Source organism: Asparagus officinalis, chromosome 9, assembly GCF_001876935.1.
Source record: "Asparagus officinalis chromosome 9, Aspof.V1, whole genome shotgun sequence".
Taxonomy (NCBI): Eukaryota; Viridiplantae; Streptophyta; class Magnoliopsida; order Asparagales; family Asparagaceae; genus Asparagus; species Asparagus officinalis.
In genome coordinates, this window is record NC_033802.1 from 62,231,457 (window position 1) to 62,249,022 (window position 17,566).

General features: G+C 32.2%; 1 protein-coding gene across 2 annotated transcripts in view; it reads left to right on the top strand.

Annotated features, from left to right (window-relative positions):
• Positions 12,999 to 17,566, top strand: part of LOC109824596 (cysteine-rich and transmembrane domain-containing protein A-like) — an 11,863-nt gene continuing 7,295 nt past the window's right edge. Inside the window, exons 1-2 of one of the 2 annotated variants that reach the window (XM_020391224.1) lie at positions 12,999 to 13,284; positions 13,371 to 13,572. In XM_020391224.1, coding sequence (XP_020246813.1) covers positions 13,188 to 13,284; positions 13,371 to 13,572 — 299 coding nt within the window. In that variant the 5' untranslated portion in view covers positions 12,999 to 13,187. The remainder of the gene's footprint in view (positions 13,285 to 13,370; positions 13,573 to 17,566) is intronic. The other variant, XM_020391225.1, reaches the window with a different exon arrangement.

Consider the following 17,566-nt stretch of genomic DNA (forward strand, 5'->3'; position numbering starts at 1 on the left):
AATTTTGTGTTTCTAATTTATTACTTACATAAAGTTAGGTGTTATCTTCTTTTTCTCTAAAATAAATTCTTTTGTTGTGCATCTAATAAGAATTTCTGTTGTGTCAAAGTATTTTATATTTGCTCTGTTAGTGTTATTTTCACAAGAATTTGAACTAAATGCCTACATTTTTCATTATTTATTTGACTTAGATTATAATGTTAATATTTGATTCGATATGTTAATTTCATGAAGAAGAGATACTACTTAACCTTGGTACTAGGGGTGAGCACGGTTCGGTTCAGGTCAGTTTTTACCAAAATTTGAACAACCGAACCGAACCACCTACAATTCAAAAAAGAACCGAACCGTTGCAAATCGGTTCATTGCGGTTCGGTTCGGTTTGTTCGGTTCTAACTTCATCAAGTATAACAAATCAAAGGCACAAATATAACTTGCCCCCAAGAGTTTATATCCAGGCATCCAAGCAAATAAACACAGCAACAAGTTTAATAGATAACCAAGTTTCAACTGAGCAAATAGTTCAATAAAGTAATGCTCATGACAGCTTTGTACAGTGAATTAGGCAGAAGCAAACGAACGCAACAAACCATATTCGACAACTTTGTACAGTGAATAAAACTTTCATCAAGCACTTCATGCTGGTAATGGATCATCTTCTTGTTGTTGCTGACTTCCATTATCCATAGATTTTTGAGGCAATTATGATTAGCAAGTTTCAATCAAAAAAAATCCACAACAAAAACGAAAATAATTAAATCCATAGATGAATCATTCGAATTGGGATCTTTGTTTTGATTAAAAGAGTTAGATTCATGGTTTCGAGATCCATTACCAGCATCATGATAAAAACAAAAATAAAATAGATTAGAATTGAAGGAAGCTTGAAGAAGAGCAAAAGAGATCACTGAGATGTTATACCTCGGCCCCGGCGACGGTGACGGGTGTGGATGTCCCCCCCTAAGCCGGAGATACATCTTGAGCCTGATCCTGAGCCGGAGACAGATCCATGAAGAATCAAAGACTGCGGAGCGCTCGCGGCGCAGGTGGCGGCTGTCGGCTGTCGGCTGTCGGCTGAGGAGAGTGAGAGAGAGTGAGAGAGGCGGACCGCAGCTGGTGGTTGTTGGTTGTCGTAGGTGGCGGGCCTTACGCCTGTCAGCTGAGGTCCTGAGGAGAGCGAAAGAGAGATTGAGGGAAATGGGAGTGGCGGCTGGGACTGAGAGTGAGAGAGGAAATGAGGAGGGGGTCGGTTCGGGTCGGTTCGGTCGGTTTTTTTGGTTTGAACCGAACCGTGCTCACCCCTACTTGGTACTTCATGAAAAATGGATATTACTTAATCTTAGTACCAACTCATTAGCTTTCTATGATATTTATTATTTGGACATTCATTATTAACATCTCAATCCACCTTTTTGTTGTAGCCTTTGCAATCGCAGAACCACAATTCAACTCTATTGTAAATGACACTTATATTTATCTTAAAGGTGTAATAGTGTGTCCATATATTGGTAAACTATAGTTAGATTTAATTGTTTAAATTGTATAGTAGGTATTGTAAAATTGTACCACTTTTGAATGTTGTGATAGTTTAATATATGAGTAATTTAAATTTCTATTATATTTATAAAGAGCCTTGATGGAGATACTTTTATCTTGGCAGGTTGTTCTGAATGAGTCATGCATATTAGCTTAAAAAGATAATGTTCTTTTTTCTTTATTGTGCTATATAGATGTTTGCCTATTTTACTTACTATTCTCTTATTTCTTCAGTAAATTTTTTGTGTCTCTGTGTATGTATATTATTTATTTATTTATTTATATATAAATTGTGAGGGTATCAAAATGTGAAGGAATGGAAGAAAATTCCTCACTCCATAGTTTTGATTTTTGTGGAATTCTTTTCTTTCTATAGGACAAAATGGTAAATTTGAATGAATAGACATTTTGCCCATTTTCTCCGCCGTATTAAATGCATATTGAGATCAGTGATATTAGATGGTATTAAAAAATAAAGATACAAAATTACAGTAATAAAAAAATCTAACTTTCAAGTTAAATAAGTAAATAAATCATATAATATGTTATTTAAATCAACAAAACATCAATAATTCAATAGAAATAACATTTAGTCAGAGTTGATCTATATTCATCACTCCAGTAAAATGATATTTTCATTTCTTTTTTTGATAGATATTTTTTAATATGTCTCTAATATTTATTTTTCTATAAAATATTTTGGGTTAGTTTTCTTAAAACCATATTATGGTTTCTAAATGTTGTCATGGGCATTATTCACATGCAATTTAGCTAGTGTGATTATAATAACTTTGTTTTTCAAGTTAGCAAGAAAGAGATTGGGTTTTCTAATATTAATCCAATAAATTTGTCCCTTAAATCTTTGAAATTTCTATATTTAGAATTAGTCACTCAAATCATTAAATTGGTGTCAGGTCTTATCAGGTATTTTATTCTTCTAAGTTGTTTCAAATTACTCCTTCCGATCATGTTAGTGATTGCACGATTTCAGCAAATTAAGGGATTACTTCAAAATATTGAAGATTTAAGGGACTAATATCTGGAACAATGAAATCAGTAGCTTGATCTTAAATATGAAACAGTTCATTAGTTACATCGTAGGCATTGATCTAAATTTCAACCTCTTTACCAGAGAATTAATTCTAGCAAATCAATGTAGCCTATGTAGGTGAGTTTTTGGACATTTCATGTTCCACATCTAAAGAAAATATTATAATCGGATAAATTAATATGTTATCGCCGTCCTAAGAATCTTCAATCAAAGTGTTTTATTTCATTGTATTCGGGATATTAAAAAAGGTAAAAAGATGTTTAAAATCTATTCATATAGTTATTATATTTTGAAAAAAAGTTGTACCTTAATAGAGAGGATTACCGCGTGAAGGTTGTTTCTTAACCGTGGAGACAATGTATCTACACTGGGGGTGCTTATGGTTCGGATACATTAATATGGCACGTACTATACCCGAATTTGCTTGCGAATTAGGGATACAGATACAAATACGAATATGCCTCCGTAAAAAAAATTTATGCTCATGTCCGTTAAAATAGAATACAGTTATGAATATATAAGCGGATATATATGCAAATGGATATGAAAAACTAGGCAATATTGAAAAAAATATAATTCATATGGTACGAGTGAGTTATGTTCATTATGTCTGAGAAAGCAAAAATTAGATCGCCTGATCATCAAAATTAATATCAAATCCATTAGTCTAAGGATTAAAGATGTTATAATTGTATGACTAACATCTATTTGGATATTTAGATATATAGGATACGAATCCAGATATATGCAATGCATGTGGTTAAATATCAAAAAATATTTTTTTTATATTTATTTCAATACTTTAAATAAGTGAGATTTATCTTGGGTTCAAATATGTATAATTGAATTATAAGATTTATTAGTATTTTATTTAAATATTAATAAAAATAAATATAATGGATTTTAAGCTAAACTTGGATGAATATATGTAATTGTGATATTGTAATTGTTATTATGAACTGTAGTTATAGTAATGAAGAAAATATTTCAAAAATTTAAGTTTATTCAAATACTTTTTGACTCAAAAAACTAAGATAATTATTTTATTTATTACAAACTTGTAAATTCTTTTTCTTCTAAGAATTTTAAATTGATCACCACCACTAATTAACACCTAACAGGAACTTAATTAAAGTATGAAAGTAAATCTTGATCAAATTTGGTCCCTTATTCAACATGGCAACAATCTCGACAAGTAACAATTAGTAAGCCAATGATTTTTTTTAAAACATTGAATATTGAAGTTTGTGACAACCCCAAGCAAAATCATCACAACAGTAATTCTTTGCCAAATGGTTAAAGAGGCCACCTTTATATCATTAATGGTAGATCACATGCTGCGCTAGTTATCACGAAGATTTTTTTACGTCTAGTTGACAATATATGCATTCACAGGATCAATAAAAGCAGATTTTTATCAAATGTCTCTCATGAAATGCAGGATCATATCCATAGACAATAATAAAATATAGAAAAATGGTTAAATATCAAAGAGTAATTTTATGTGATGTAAGCAATCACATAAGCATACAAAACTACTAATAACTTTGTATAAAAATCATACTCCCTTTAAAAGCACGAGTTCGGGAAAATCTTTCTATGGTCAATATTACCCTTAACTTTTTTTTTTAAATATTACATTATCATCCTAATCTATTTTAATTATCCTATCTTCTTTGAACTGATAACTAAATAATTTATCTTATTCATAACGAGACTAAACATGTTATTGGATAAAAGAGATATGTTTCATATAATTTAAATCTTTTACCTATTTCAGTTCGTAGAAATCTAAAAAACATATGCTAGCCAGCACCTAAAACTTTTTGGACTTTGTAAGAAATATTCCCTAAGCTTTTAAATTATAAAAACACTCCTACAAATTCAAAATTTTATTAAAGCATCTTAAAAATTATAAATTTTACTTATTTTAATTCAGTGAGAAATCTGAAAAACATATGCGAGCTAGAAACTAAAAGTTTTTAGACTTTGGAGAAAATATTTTGTAAGTTTTAAAAATTACAAAAACACCCCTGAATAATCAAAATTTATAAAAATACACCTTAAAATTTTCAAACTTAAAACACACTAAAAACCTACAAACAACACAAACAACCCCCAAAAATTTATAAAACTTGCAATGCACACTCTAAATTTTTTACAACTTATAAAATAAAACCCTCAAAATTATAAAAAATTTATAAAAATCCTGATAATTTCTAACATAACAGTACATTAAAAATATAGGAATTATAAATATCCCCTATATAATTTATAAATTTTAGAAAACACCCTTAAAGTTTTAAAAATTGCAAACAAACCTTTAAAATTCAAAATTTATAAAAAACACCCTGAGAATGTCAAACTCATTAGTAGATTGAAAGCATAGGAATTATAAATAGTCTATAAATAATTTACAATATGTAAAAAATGCCTATAAGTTTAAAAATTACAAAAAAAAAACCTAAAATTCATAATTTACAAAAAAAACACCATAAGAATTTCTAACCTATAAACACTAATGAATATGCAAAATTACTAACATTAAAATTTTGTAAAAAATATCATACACCCTTTAAAAGTACAAGTTTAGCAAAAACTTTTCATGGTCAATAGCACCCATAACGTTTTTAAAAAGAACATAACTAATTGAGAATCTATTAAATTTAAAATTTATTAAAAACACCCTTAAAGTTTAGTACATTACAAATTACCCCTCCAAAGTTTAAAATTTTTTTAATGATTTTTTATAATCCCTTGATTTTAATGTAATGTTTAATAGTTTTGTGCATTTATAAATTACAAAATTTTAGGGTGTTTTTTTATAATTTTTAAAACTTTTGAAGGTGTTTATTTTATAGTTTTCTAAATTTTTATTGTGTTTATAGTGTAATGCATAGATACGTCAATTAATGATGATATTGCGGAGTAAGTCGTTCTTAAGATTATTAGGTCATAGCTAAGTGTGCACATCATTGTTCCTAGGAAGTGTAGTTTATATATATAAAAATTTTCAAACAATCTATATATAGGTTAAAAATATTTGACTTTAATGTACTATATTTTATAAATTATATTTAATGTGAACCCACCATATAATTTTGATTATGGTCATCATAATTTTAACACGTTTGATTGATTGACTATATATGTATATAGACCATAGGTTACTTTACTTTCTCACATGAGCTAATATTTAGTGCTTAATAATTTAAATTATTACTTTTAAATTTAATATAAAAAGAAGCTCTAATAACATTTATTTATTTGCCTACAGGATAATACAATCTTAATTTTTATTTTTATTTGAGATTTATTTCATAGTTACGCATATCAAATTAGTAATTAAAATAATAATTATTTATGCTTAAATTAGGATAATTATAGTTGGTCACTCACTATGAATTTTATGAAGATATATACCTTAATTTTTATAGCTATTTGCACTGCTCATGTATATTTTATAAATCAGTTCTTAAATTGACATATTAAATTACTTTTCCTTTGTAGAAATTTTTTCTTTGACTTTTGGACTATATAATCACTATATCACCATTTCTAGCGTAGAAAGGACCTCACTTTAAATGACTTCAAGCTAATATTTGAGTTGAAGTGAAGTATATACTATTGCTATTATGTGTATATATTTTTTAAATAAATCATATCAATATTTTTTAAACAGAAGAGAATTTTCTAACCTCTGATATTATAAAAGCTAAATATAGCCAATTGAGTGATGAGCAAAAGAGAACTAACATCAGAAAAATATGAATAATAAGATAAAGAGGAAAAATAATAGCATTGCCAACAGTACTACGAATAGCAAACTATAATGTAAAAAATTCATCTATTTTGTGGAGCCCAACTACTGGCTAAGCATCGAGATTTTTATATATATACTTTATAATTTATTAAAAAGGATCATATAATCTTATATAATAAAATTGATTTAATACTAAATAGTAATATCGTTATAATAATATCGTTATTAGGAAAAATTCTTCATGAACCAATATGTTCTTTATGATGTATAAGCTATGCACTCTAAATTCTTGTGTCTTTTATAGAGCCAAAAAGTTAGACAACAGCAAAATCCACTCAGCAGATTTGGATATTCTAGACGAGCTATATGTCCTATATACAATACAATTACCCTAGGCAAGTGAGTTATAATAGTATTTTTCGTTCACATCGTTTGGGGTAAGATTTGATAGGGACCATGCATCAAAGAAAAAAAAAATTATATTTAGAACACATGACGAAATATATTATTATATTCGTGCTCTAATTTCGCAAGAAAATAATGCTTCATACTTTCAGTTTTACTTCTATGATACGGGGAATGAGCTATAAAATTGAATGAGAATATTAGATAATATAAATATGAGTGAAATGACAACTAAAAGTTAGTAACAACATCATTTCTCATCATTAAATTAAATTTAAAAATTAGAATTTGATTATAGATAGGGTAGTTCAAACTTTATAGGGGTATATTTGTCTAAAAAGAATTTTCCTAACTCGTGCTTTTAAAGGGAGTATGATATATATATATATATAATTTTCATAAAAATTCAATAGTAAACGATCAACTATAATCATTATTACAATTAAAATATAAAAATTATTGATATTCTTTACTAACCTGATACTCGTAATTATGGAATAAAGCTTTAATATGAAATTGGAATTGAGATGGTATTATCCTGTAGGTAAAAAAATATGTGTCAGAAACTAAGAAAACAATATGAAAATTATTAGGATTTGATCATAATTAGAATATTTAATCAATAATAGTTCTGATAATAGTTCCGATAATTTGTTAATCTAAATAGTTCTGATAATCTTCCGATAATAATCTGATAATAGTTATGATAAATAGTTCTCTTATTATAATAATCTGTTATTATCATAATTTGTTATGTTTCCTCTTTTGTGTATAAGGTTGTCTTGTCTTACAGTAGGACTTTTAAGTTTGTTTTTTTATTTCATATAATTCATAATCATTTATTTTGTTCATGTTTTTTTACTGTGTATATCATTCTGGGACTTAGTGATCAACTATTAGCTTGAACTTGAATTGTGATGTTGACTATTGGCTGAAATAACTCCCTCCAGTATTTGTTTGTCAATTAGATAGTTTCTGCTTAGTTTTCTTACACTTTCTCTCTGATTATTACTGTTTTTCACTTTTTTGTTTTTAGTTATTTTGTTCTACTACTACCATTACTACTATCCTTTTGTCTTCTGGTTGTTTTATTATGTTGCTCCATCATCATTTGCTCGCGATTCTATGGAAGTTCTTTTTCTGCTTGTCATCTAGCATCAAGTTTTGATCAGGATACATTCTTTTCACGTAATTTCCTTGACAACCAAACTGGATGGTCACGATGGCAGCTGCTTGTAGTTTGGTTAATATTTCATCTTTTTAATTTAGAGCTTGCGCTCTACAACAACTGGCCATGGGTAAACATTATTTGGACATTTTGCATTAAATATACATGTTATTTGTATCATTTTGCAGCAAGTCATAGTTCTGATAAGAAGATTATTCTATAAATTATGTTGGTCAATGCATTGGTCAGCAAGTCATAGTTCTGATAAGAAGATTATTCTATAAATTATGTTGGTCAATGCATTGGTGCAAAATATTTGAACTTATTACTTATATAATGAGGATCTTTGAACTTATATTTTTATGTTTTAAACTGATAGAGATTTATGGTTCTTAATGCAGATTTGCAATTTGGGTCCATTTCGTAAGCAGGTTGACAGTGGCTAATCTGTTTCTATTGGCATGCTTCCGCCATCATCTATTGATCGTATGCACTATGCATGCACGTGAACAATCATTTAATGGAAGAAGAACTTGCGAGGGATGTAGAATTGACAAAACAAATATAAAAGGGACTAAATATTACTCAAGCCATGGTACACAAAAATAGAAACTAATTAAAAGCATGCAAAGAAAAAAAAAATAAAAAAAAGGAAAAGTATATGTTTTCTATTTCGGTTTATTTAATTAAAATGCATAATCAAATAAATCTAAATTAAAATAATAGCAAACATGAAAATTTACCTTGATGTGGAAACCTGCAACAATCAAATCTTTAAATCTTCTAAATTCTGCATGAAAATTAAAAATTGAATAAATTTTAAAATAATATCAATTGCCATAAAAAGTAATTGTAGTGTCGAACAAGTGTCACTCTTAAATCAAATACACAAAATTTCTATAGAATAATCATGGAAAAAAAACTTACATGTTGAAGGAGAGATGGAGTTACTATAAAAATTATGTAATTTCTTGGTTTATATATAGGCATGAGGTATTGCATGTGATAGAATAATAATCATAATTAGAGTTTTATTATGATTTGAATTGTGTTACAATCAAACGGGGATTTGTAATATACAACAAGCGTTCAAATCTACACCGTTCTGCGCTTTGTTATGAATGTAGCTTGTTTTCAATGCGGCTACAGATAAGAATGTGAAATTGAATATTTAATCAATATTTATATGCAGCAGGCGTTCATATCTACACTGTTCAGGGATTTGCTTTCAAATGCAGTTTGATTTCAATGCGGCTACAGATAAGATAAGAATGTGAAATTGAATATTTAATCATAATTTATATGCAGCAGATTGATTGTCAATCATAAGTAATATAAATGATGTAATAGCAACAGATTGATTGTCAATCGGGGATTTGTTTTCAATGCGTGCAGCTTGTTTTCAATGCGGCTACAGAATACAACTGTGCATACTTTACTTTTTCAAATAGAGATAGCACTTTAGGGGGTGTTTGTTTCAAATCCTATAATTTTAGGATATGGATATTTCGATCACCATGAGATTTGAAATCCATACGTTTTTAAATATGGGTTGGGATTTCTAAAATGTTATTTCTTTCATTAATATTTTGGGATATGTAATCCTATAATTTGTATTTTTAAAATCAAATTGTAGCATTACAAATTTTAGAATTTAAAATCTAGCCTAAATCCTCTCTCAAAGAGGGAATTTCACAAATGCTATAATATATTAGTTTTTTATTATTTGGGTATTAAATATCCCAAAATTTATTTTGAATCAAACAAATATAATGGAATCCATAAACCCAAAAAAACATATTTTTCATCCTAGAATTTGTAATCCACCCTATATCCAAAAAAAAAGTTGAAACAAACACCCACATGAGGCGAAGACGGTCAACAGAAATGCAATGAGGTGTGAAAATGGGACGGTTGGTTTGTCAAGAACCGTTGGATTTGAATCATACACTGTACACGAAACGTACTGTACATACAAAGGCACCGCACATGAAAATAATTTGTTTTCGGGTGAATTTCACAAAATCCCGTAAACTTTTTTGTTTCTTTACAGAAAATACTTCTGAATTTCAAAATAAGAGAAAAACGGCTCAATGTTTGTCACTTGAGAATCATGATTGAGGATAGTTAGTTTCAATTTTTGTGTTCTTCATGAAAGACATGCTTTAAGATTATTCAGAAAACCTCCTGCGCGAACCACCGTTTTCAATAAGAAAACCGTCCCTCTGTAATTTTATCCACCCATATAAAAATTATGATTAATGTTTTTAGAAGGGTTTTCTAATAAAATCTTAAATAAGTTAACATGGAATTTCCCTGGTAATACCAAAACTTATGGGAATTTTCTGATATTTTGTATTACAAAGGGTTATTTGAGGGGGTTGGGTTTTGAAGTTTACGCTTAATTAAATAAATCATTATATATTTCTCTATAGCATACATCCTAGCAAAAAAATAAATAAAGAAATAATAAATAAAAAGGCTTTTACTATATGTAAAAACTATGGAAACGTATAGTCCAATGTTTTGTATGATGTGGTCATACTTGTTGGGGACAAATTTTCAAAACCAACCTATTTGAGAAACTAATTGCAAAAAACGACCCGTTTGACATTTATTTAGAGAAACCGACCTGGTTTCAGCACTGTAGCTGAAACCAGGTCGGTTTTTCTAAAAAAGTTTACGAAACTTCACGGGAGTTCAACTCCCGTGAAGTTTTTTCATGAGAAAAAACTTCACGGGAGTTGAACTCCCGTGAAGTTTCGTAAACTTTTTTAGAAAAACCGACCTGGTTTCAGCTACAGTGCTGAAACCAGGTCGGTTTCTCTAAATAAATGTCAAACGGGTCGTTTTTTGAGAATAAAATCTCAAATGGGTTGGTTTTGAAAATTTGTCCTACTTGTTGGTGGCGATACCCCAGTAAAGTACATTCCGTGGTACAGGGTGCTTGCTTTTATAAAAGAAAATGGTCAGATTATTGGCATCTTCTTTTCCTTTGGATGAAAGAAAGCGTGCTTAGACTTGCGGCCATCTATATACTATATTAAATTTCTTATCATTGCAAGTGCCACTCGACATTTTCCAATTATTTAATTACTTTCCAAAAAAATTAATGTGCAAAAACCAATCTATCTAAGTAAAAGTGTGACATTTTCCCCTTGACACATGCAACTCTCTAAATATTATCTTAATAAATATATTCTCTGAACAATTCTCTCCTATAGGTGTCCATTTCGACCTAAGGCCCGGACTCGGCCCCGTGTCCGGAGCTAACCTGGTCGGGCCGAAGCCCGGGCATGGCCCGAAAATCCGGGCCGAGCCAGGCTTTGGGCTCGGGCACGGCCTAGCCAGCAAAAGGATGCCTCGTCGGCCGCACCGACCCGACCCGACCTAGCCAGCAAAAGGGCGGGCCTGGGGTAGCCAAGTCTGGGCGCTAGCCGGGATACGTGGCCTGGACTCGGCTGGGAAAATGGGTCGCTCAGAATGGCGGCGACCCCCTGGTGGTCGCAACAGTCAGCTATTTGTGAGCTGTTTGTCGGCTTAACCGGGCCGGCCTAGGTCCGGCCCGGCCACAACGATCACGAATGCGTTGTGACAGGGCCGGGCTGGGCCTAGCCCTGTCTGCTCGGCCCTGTCTAAACGGCCATAATGATCATTTTTTGGCTTTTAACCAATATACCGTCAAAACGGTAAAAAATGACCAAATTTTGAGGGTATTTTAGTCATTTGGCTAGAGTCTGGCTCTATTAATAGAGCGAGTTTTCATTTATTTTTCTCATCCAAAACTCATTTACTTCTCTCTAATATTCTCTAATACTTTCTTATTTTCGCCTTTACTCTCTAATTCTTTAATCAAATGGCTTCCTCCTCCGATTATGAAGGGTAAATTCTAACTTCCGATGTTGAAATGTGCCCTAATACTCCTACTACAGGAACTATAGTTACTCCTCCTACCGATGTTGATCACAAATCTGGTGGTGATGATTCTACACCTAGAGCTATAGTTACTCTTCACAAATCATGTGAAGAGTTCATCAATATGTTCATTCTATCTAAAAAGCTAATATTAGACATCTTAATTATTAAAATTAACCTCAAATCCATAATCTTAAGTTTTAAAACTATAGTAACAATATGGCTAATATACATTCAAATATTTTGGATACAGATCCGGATATTTTACTAAAAAATCATATCCATAATCATATCATATCAATTATAGATTTAAGTAATCATATCTATATCCTAGCGGCTACAATTACAAAAATTTTCTCGAATATGGATATAGTTTAGCAATGGGAGGCGTATGGTTAAAAAAAACCGATAATCTAATGGTGTGCAGTGTCAAATCCTCCTTTTAGGGGCTGTTTGGTTGTATGTTTTTATCATGTAAAATGATAAAAAGTGTAAAAAAGTGGGTCCCAATGTCAGCTTTCATCACTTTACATTGTTTGTTTAAATTCTCTTTTACATGAAAAGCTTATACCTTTTGATGATGTGTCACCGAAAGCAAAATCATCAAAATTAGGAGTGATTTTGTTGGAAAACTTACACAATGTCATAAATGTGTCTAAAAAAATAATAAAAAAGTCAAAACCATGTAGAAAGTGGTGAGGTGGATAACCACTTTTCATTTTGTGTCGTAAATACTCTACTTTACATTATACTATCCAAACAATGTAATACTATTATTTTAGGATTCATAAAAATTCCTAACCAAACAATGTAAATACTCGAATGAAAAGTGATGAGGTGAATAACCACTTTCTATTTTGTGTCATAAATACTCCAGTTTCCTAAAGGCATCCAAACAGCCCCTTATATTTTATATCATCTAGTTTGGAAAATGATTTAAGGACCCAAAATATGGGACTAAGGGAGGGGACATGTGAGGTGTCCCCTCTCTATTGCATAATGAGTTGGTCATGCTAACTCTTGTCAACTCATTATGCAATAAGAAAGGAACACATCACCCGTCCCCTCTATTGATCTCATATTTTGGGTCCCTGTAGCATCACTCCATTAGTTTATCTACCTCACACTTTCCAAACTCCGTAACCGACCTTTGCCCATAGTGACGACCGCCACCTCATGGACTCACGCTTTTCATCTGACATTCAGTAACTACCAACTCTAAAGCAAGGTACAATCCCCTCTCATCATCTCCCTCTCCCCTCTGTTTATCAACAAAGCGCATCAAAGCATAGACAAGCAAAAGATCAAGAGGAGGAGGAATCAAAATCAAACCATCATGAGCTATCAGCATGTCTCTCATGAGTCATATCCACCCCCAGGCAAATACCCACTTCATGGATTTCTCTCATACTTCTTCTTCACTTCACTATGCTTTCTCCCTCATGGGTATTCTTGCTTTTTTTTCTTGGTTCTTGATTCATGGGTATGTTTTAATTTATGTGAGTCTTGTTGGGTTTTTTTGGATTTTGCAGGATATTCTCCGCCTTACCCACCTGAGCCTCCGCCTCCAGGGGTTTATCCACCATCACCATCTTATGGGTATCAGGGGTATTTCAATGATGGATATCAGCCACCACTTCCTCCTCCTCCTCCTCCTCCTCCTCCTCAATCCCAAGTGTATTATCACAGCCATGAGTATAATGGAGACTCTTGCCTCTCTTTTCTGAGAGGATGGTAAGTGATCTCAACTTGCATGTTAATTTAGTTTGTTGGTTGTTAGGGGGGTTTGGGTATTTTGATTGATTGGTAATTTGGTATCTTGTGATTTAGTGTGATAACCGTAGTTGAATGCGTACCATGTATGAGTTTTTGACCTTATTGTTCTTGATACTTCTATTGATATGTTGATTGATTGCTTGCTCAAGGGACTTATCACTTCCTTAATGTTTTTGTTTGTGGCATTTGGATTTTTTTAAAACTAATGATATATTGTTGATTGATTGCTCATGTGTGTGACCGCTTGCTTGCTATTAAATGTACATGTATGGTTGCAAATTCAACACCAAAGTTGTTACCTCAGAGCGGTGAGGAAACGGGGTGAAAACAGGGTGTCTCCCTAAGTTCTCCTCTTATTCAAGAAGTTGTTTATTAATTATAGGGACTCCAGAATTTGTGAGTACTTACTCTCACCACTAGCTCATCTTTATGTTTAATGGGGATAAGTTGATGATGAGCATAGTTGCACGGAATCCAGTTTGTTCTGGTTCATGGGACAGGTACGAGAGCGTGGTATGCCGCTTATTAGGAATCGGGTACGAGGGGGTAGGCTTTTACAATACGCTAGGGTACATGGTACGCTTTAGGTTTAGTTGATGAATGTAGGTATTAGAGGTTTTGTAAGAGTCAGGTTCAAGAAATATGTTGGTCATCACTAATGGTAATAAAAAAACCTTGAGAATCATGTTGCAATAAGGTATGCATACCTTATTTGCTTAATTTCTTGCATTTTTTGTTGTTTATTATTTAAAAAATAGTTCTTTTTCAAAATTTTAACTGGTTTGAATTCTAAATTGGGTCCCTAGAGTTGGTGAATCAGGGCGTATTCCTTGCGAGTCGGGGAAAATTGAACCCTGGTTATGGTTCATGATAGGGTCCCAAATTTCCGGCTTCTATGGTGATGAGTACCAACCACCACCTCCTCGTCAATCCCAAGGATATAACCATAGTCGAGTAAGGATCCTATCAGAACCCCTCGTGGTGCAGGTTTCTTTAAGCCAAATAGGAGGGCAGTGAAATATCCGAACTGCCTCCCTGTTTGTTACAGTGTGTTGCTCAGAACTTCCCGCATAAGTTTTGACTGGATCCTTAATGACACTTGACTTTAATTCATGAGAGGAATGCAATCTTACCTCATATGCAGTTGATTTTGTTGATTAGGCATTTTGATTGATTGGTAGCTTGGTGATCTAATTAGCTTTCTTGTAGTTGAATGTGTATCATTTATGGTTGATCTTTGGATCTGTTTGTGCCCATGGAATTATCAGTAATCTATCGGAAAAAGTAGATTTCACACGGAAGAAGCCTATCAGAATCAAATGCTCAACCAAAATTGGGTTTGAAGATGGTAATTTTGATGAGGGAATGGATGGAATTCGTTCTCACGTTAAGTTATTGTGTCAGAATTTCTTTCTTTAAGTAATTTTGAGAGAAACGGTGAAGCAGGTACCACAGTCAGCTTTCCTTTCAACAAAGAAAATAAAAATTCAAAAACTTGGGGATTCTGAAGAATTTGATTTTATCTGAGTTTAAAAACTCCACATTCTCAGCCAAATAGCCCCTTATTTTTCTACGCAGTACAGATGTGTTGATTGATTGATTCTGAGGTAGATGACCTCTTCTTGTTGATACCTTATTATTTATTTATTTATTTATTACTTCTGTTGTTCCAGTGGTGTCTCATTTAGTGTTATTGGATACTCTATTGTTTTGATGGTTTAGTTGTGTTTAGTCTCTTTTGTTAAGGGAAATTATGGTATTTGACCTTGTGGTATTCTCTTTCCTGTTAAGCTAGCTTCTATTCTGTCTTATTGATAGAAACTGGGGCTTGCATTTGTTTTTTGAAGCCTATGTTTTGTTTTTGCTCGGTTCTGGTCTTTGATTTAAGTGATGGTATTTTGAGAGATTCAGTTGGATCTTGTAGATAACTTCTGAGAATTTATGTGAGTTAATGGGGTCACAGCTAATTGTGATCAAATTCTTATCAGTCAATAGGGTTTTGATACGACCTTACTTCCATGTGAGGAACATCTATGCACATTGTTTGATTTTTCATAACACCTCTTCTATAAAGAAGCACATTACAAGTTTTTCCCGTTAGACAAGATCAAAATTTCAGGAGAATAGAAATTGAAGCGGTGGAAAATAAATAAGTTTGAGAATTGATTTCCCCCCCTCCGCCATTATCATTAATGACACCATTTCAAGCTTATGTAACTTGTCACAGAATTGGTGGTAAAAATGTTCATGAGTTTCTTGCTATGGCTCATGTATCTTCTTTGTTGATGAGTTTCTCGCTATGGCTCATGTATCTTCTTTGTTCTAGATTGTTAAATACTGCACCTAAATGACATTCCTGTAATGTGATTTTTCTGACCTTTAACCTTCATGAATAAATATATACAATTTCATATGTTACCCTTTGCCACCTTTTCCAGAGTGTAAGTCGTCCCCGTAGGCGCAACCTATGCTTATAATTTCTGATTTGAAGTCTTTTTTTGGAATCACGAATATCTTCCACATGTTTATAGACCACAATAGCCTTCAACCTTCTGCAGCTTTTCCATTTCTCCTTGTGAATCTTTGCTGGGATTATACATCGGATTTTGGGACTTGAACAGCACTTCAATTGTGCACAATAGGCGTGATCTCATTAAGTTATGAACATGATAGTGAAGCACCACCTTTTATACGTTCACCAAAAGAAATTAATTCTCAGATGATACCTCTTAAATTGCCCAACTAGACATTGTCCAAGTCAATTCTAGTCTAAGCATCAATCCAAGCTTTATGTTGAAATTACCCTAGAGGGGGGTGAATAGGGTATTTGCTAATCTAATCCGATTTTGATGCCAAAAAAACTTATTAACTAATTATCCTAGCAAGTATGATATTCAATAAGATTATATGCAAGAATGAACAATAACACAATAGGCGATATGAAAATATGCACAATAAGAGTACGCCAAACCAAACACAAACACAAGAAATTGATCACGGAGTTCGGTCAACTCACGACCTACATCTCCGCTCCTCACCTCGAGGAGATTCTCCACCAATCACAAAATCAACTACACAATCGGTTTTCTAGCTCACCGAAAACTTTTATAATACACGTTGACAATCACACAATACACTCCAAAGTGTTGGCCGATCGATGTCACACTCCTCAAGTGCTTGAAATTACTACCTCTCTCTAGACTTTTACAACCAAGTCACTTCTCTTGGAATTGACCCTGTTCTTCTCCCGACCACGCCTCTAAGCGTCCTTGTGTAATACAACATGTTATCAACAATTAAGTGTAAATACAATGATTTGTTCTCTAATACAAATTGAGAACGAAATTGTAGCAATCAAGAATCACAACCACAACCCAAATTTACTATGTGTGAAAAACTTAAGTTCAATGGTTGTGTGTGAAATAATATGTATAATGAAATTTAAACTCAAGTTAATTTAGCAAAAATATATGAAAAACAAAATAATAATTTGCTAGAAGAAAAGAGTTTAGAAAACTTCTCCAAAAACAAGAGGTAGAAATTTGAGGTTGAAATCCTCAAGAACGTTTTTGCAATTCTTCTCTTGTTAAAATCTCTTCACATAAACAAATCACACTTGATTTTCTTTGAAACTCTTAAACAAAAGTTTGAAAACTTGTTCTAAACTTCCATGGTTTAAACTGAGTGTTGAGGACTATTTATAGTCTCAACATATCACCCTAAACCAGAGAAAAGCATACAAAACAAGGTGAAAATAAAAAAAGTTGGAATCTAGAAAAACTAGTTGTTACAGTGTCATCGGTCGACTGATGTAACATGATCAGTCGACTGATAAGTCGACCGTTGGCAGACTGGAAATCAGAAGCTCCGTCGGTCGACTGATGTTGGTTCATCAGTCGACTGATGGGCTCGTATCGGTCGACTGATGATCTTGTATCAGTCGACTGATCGA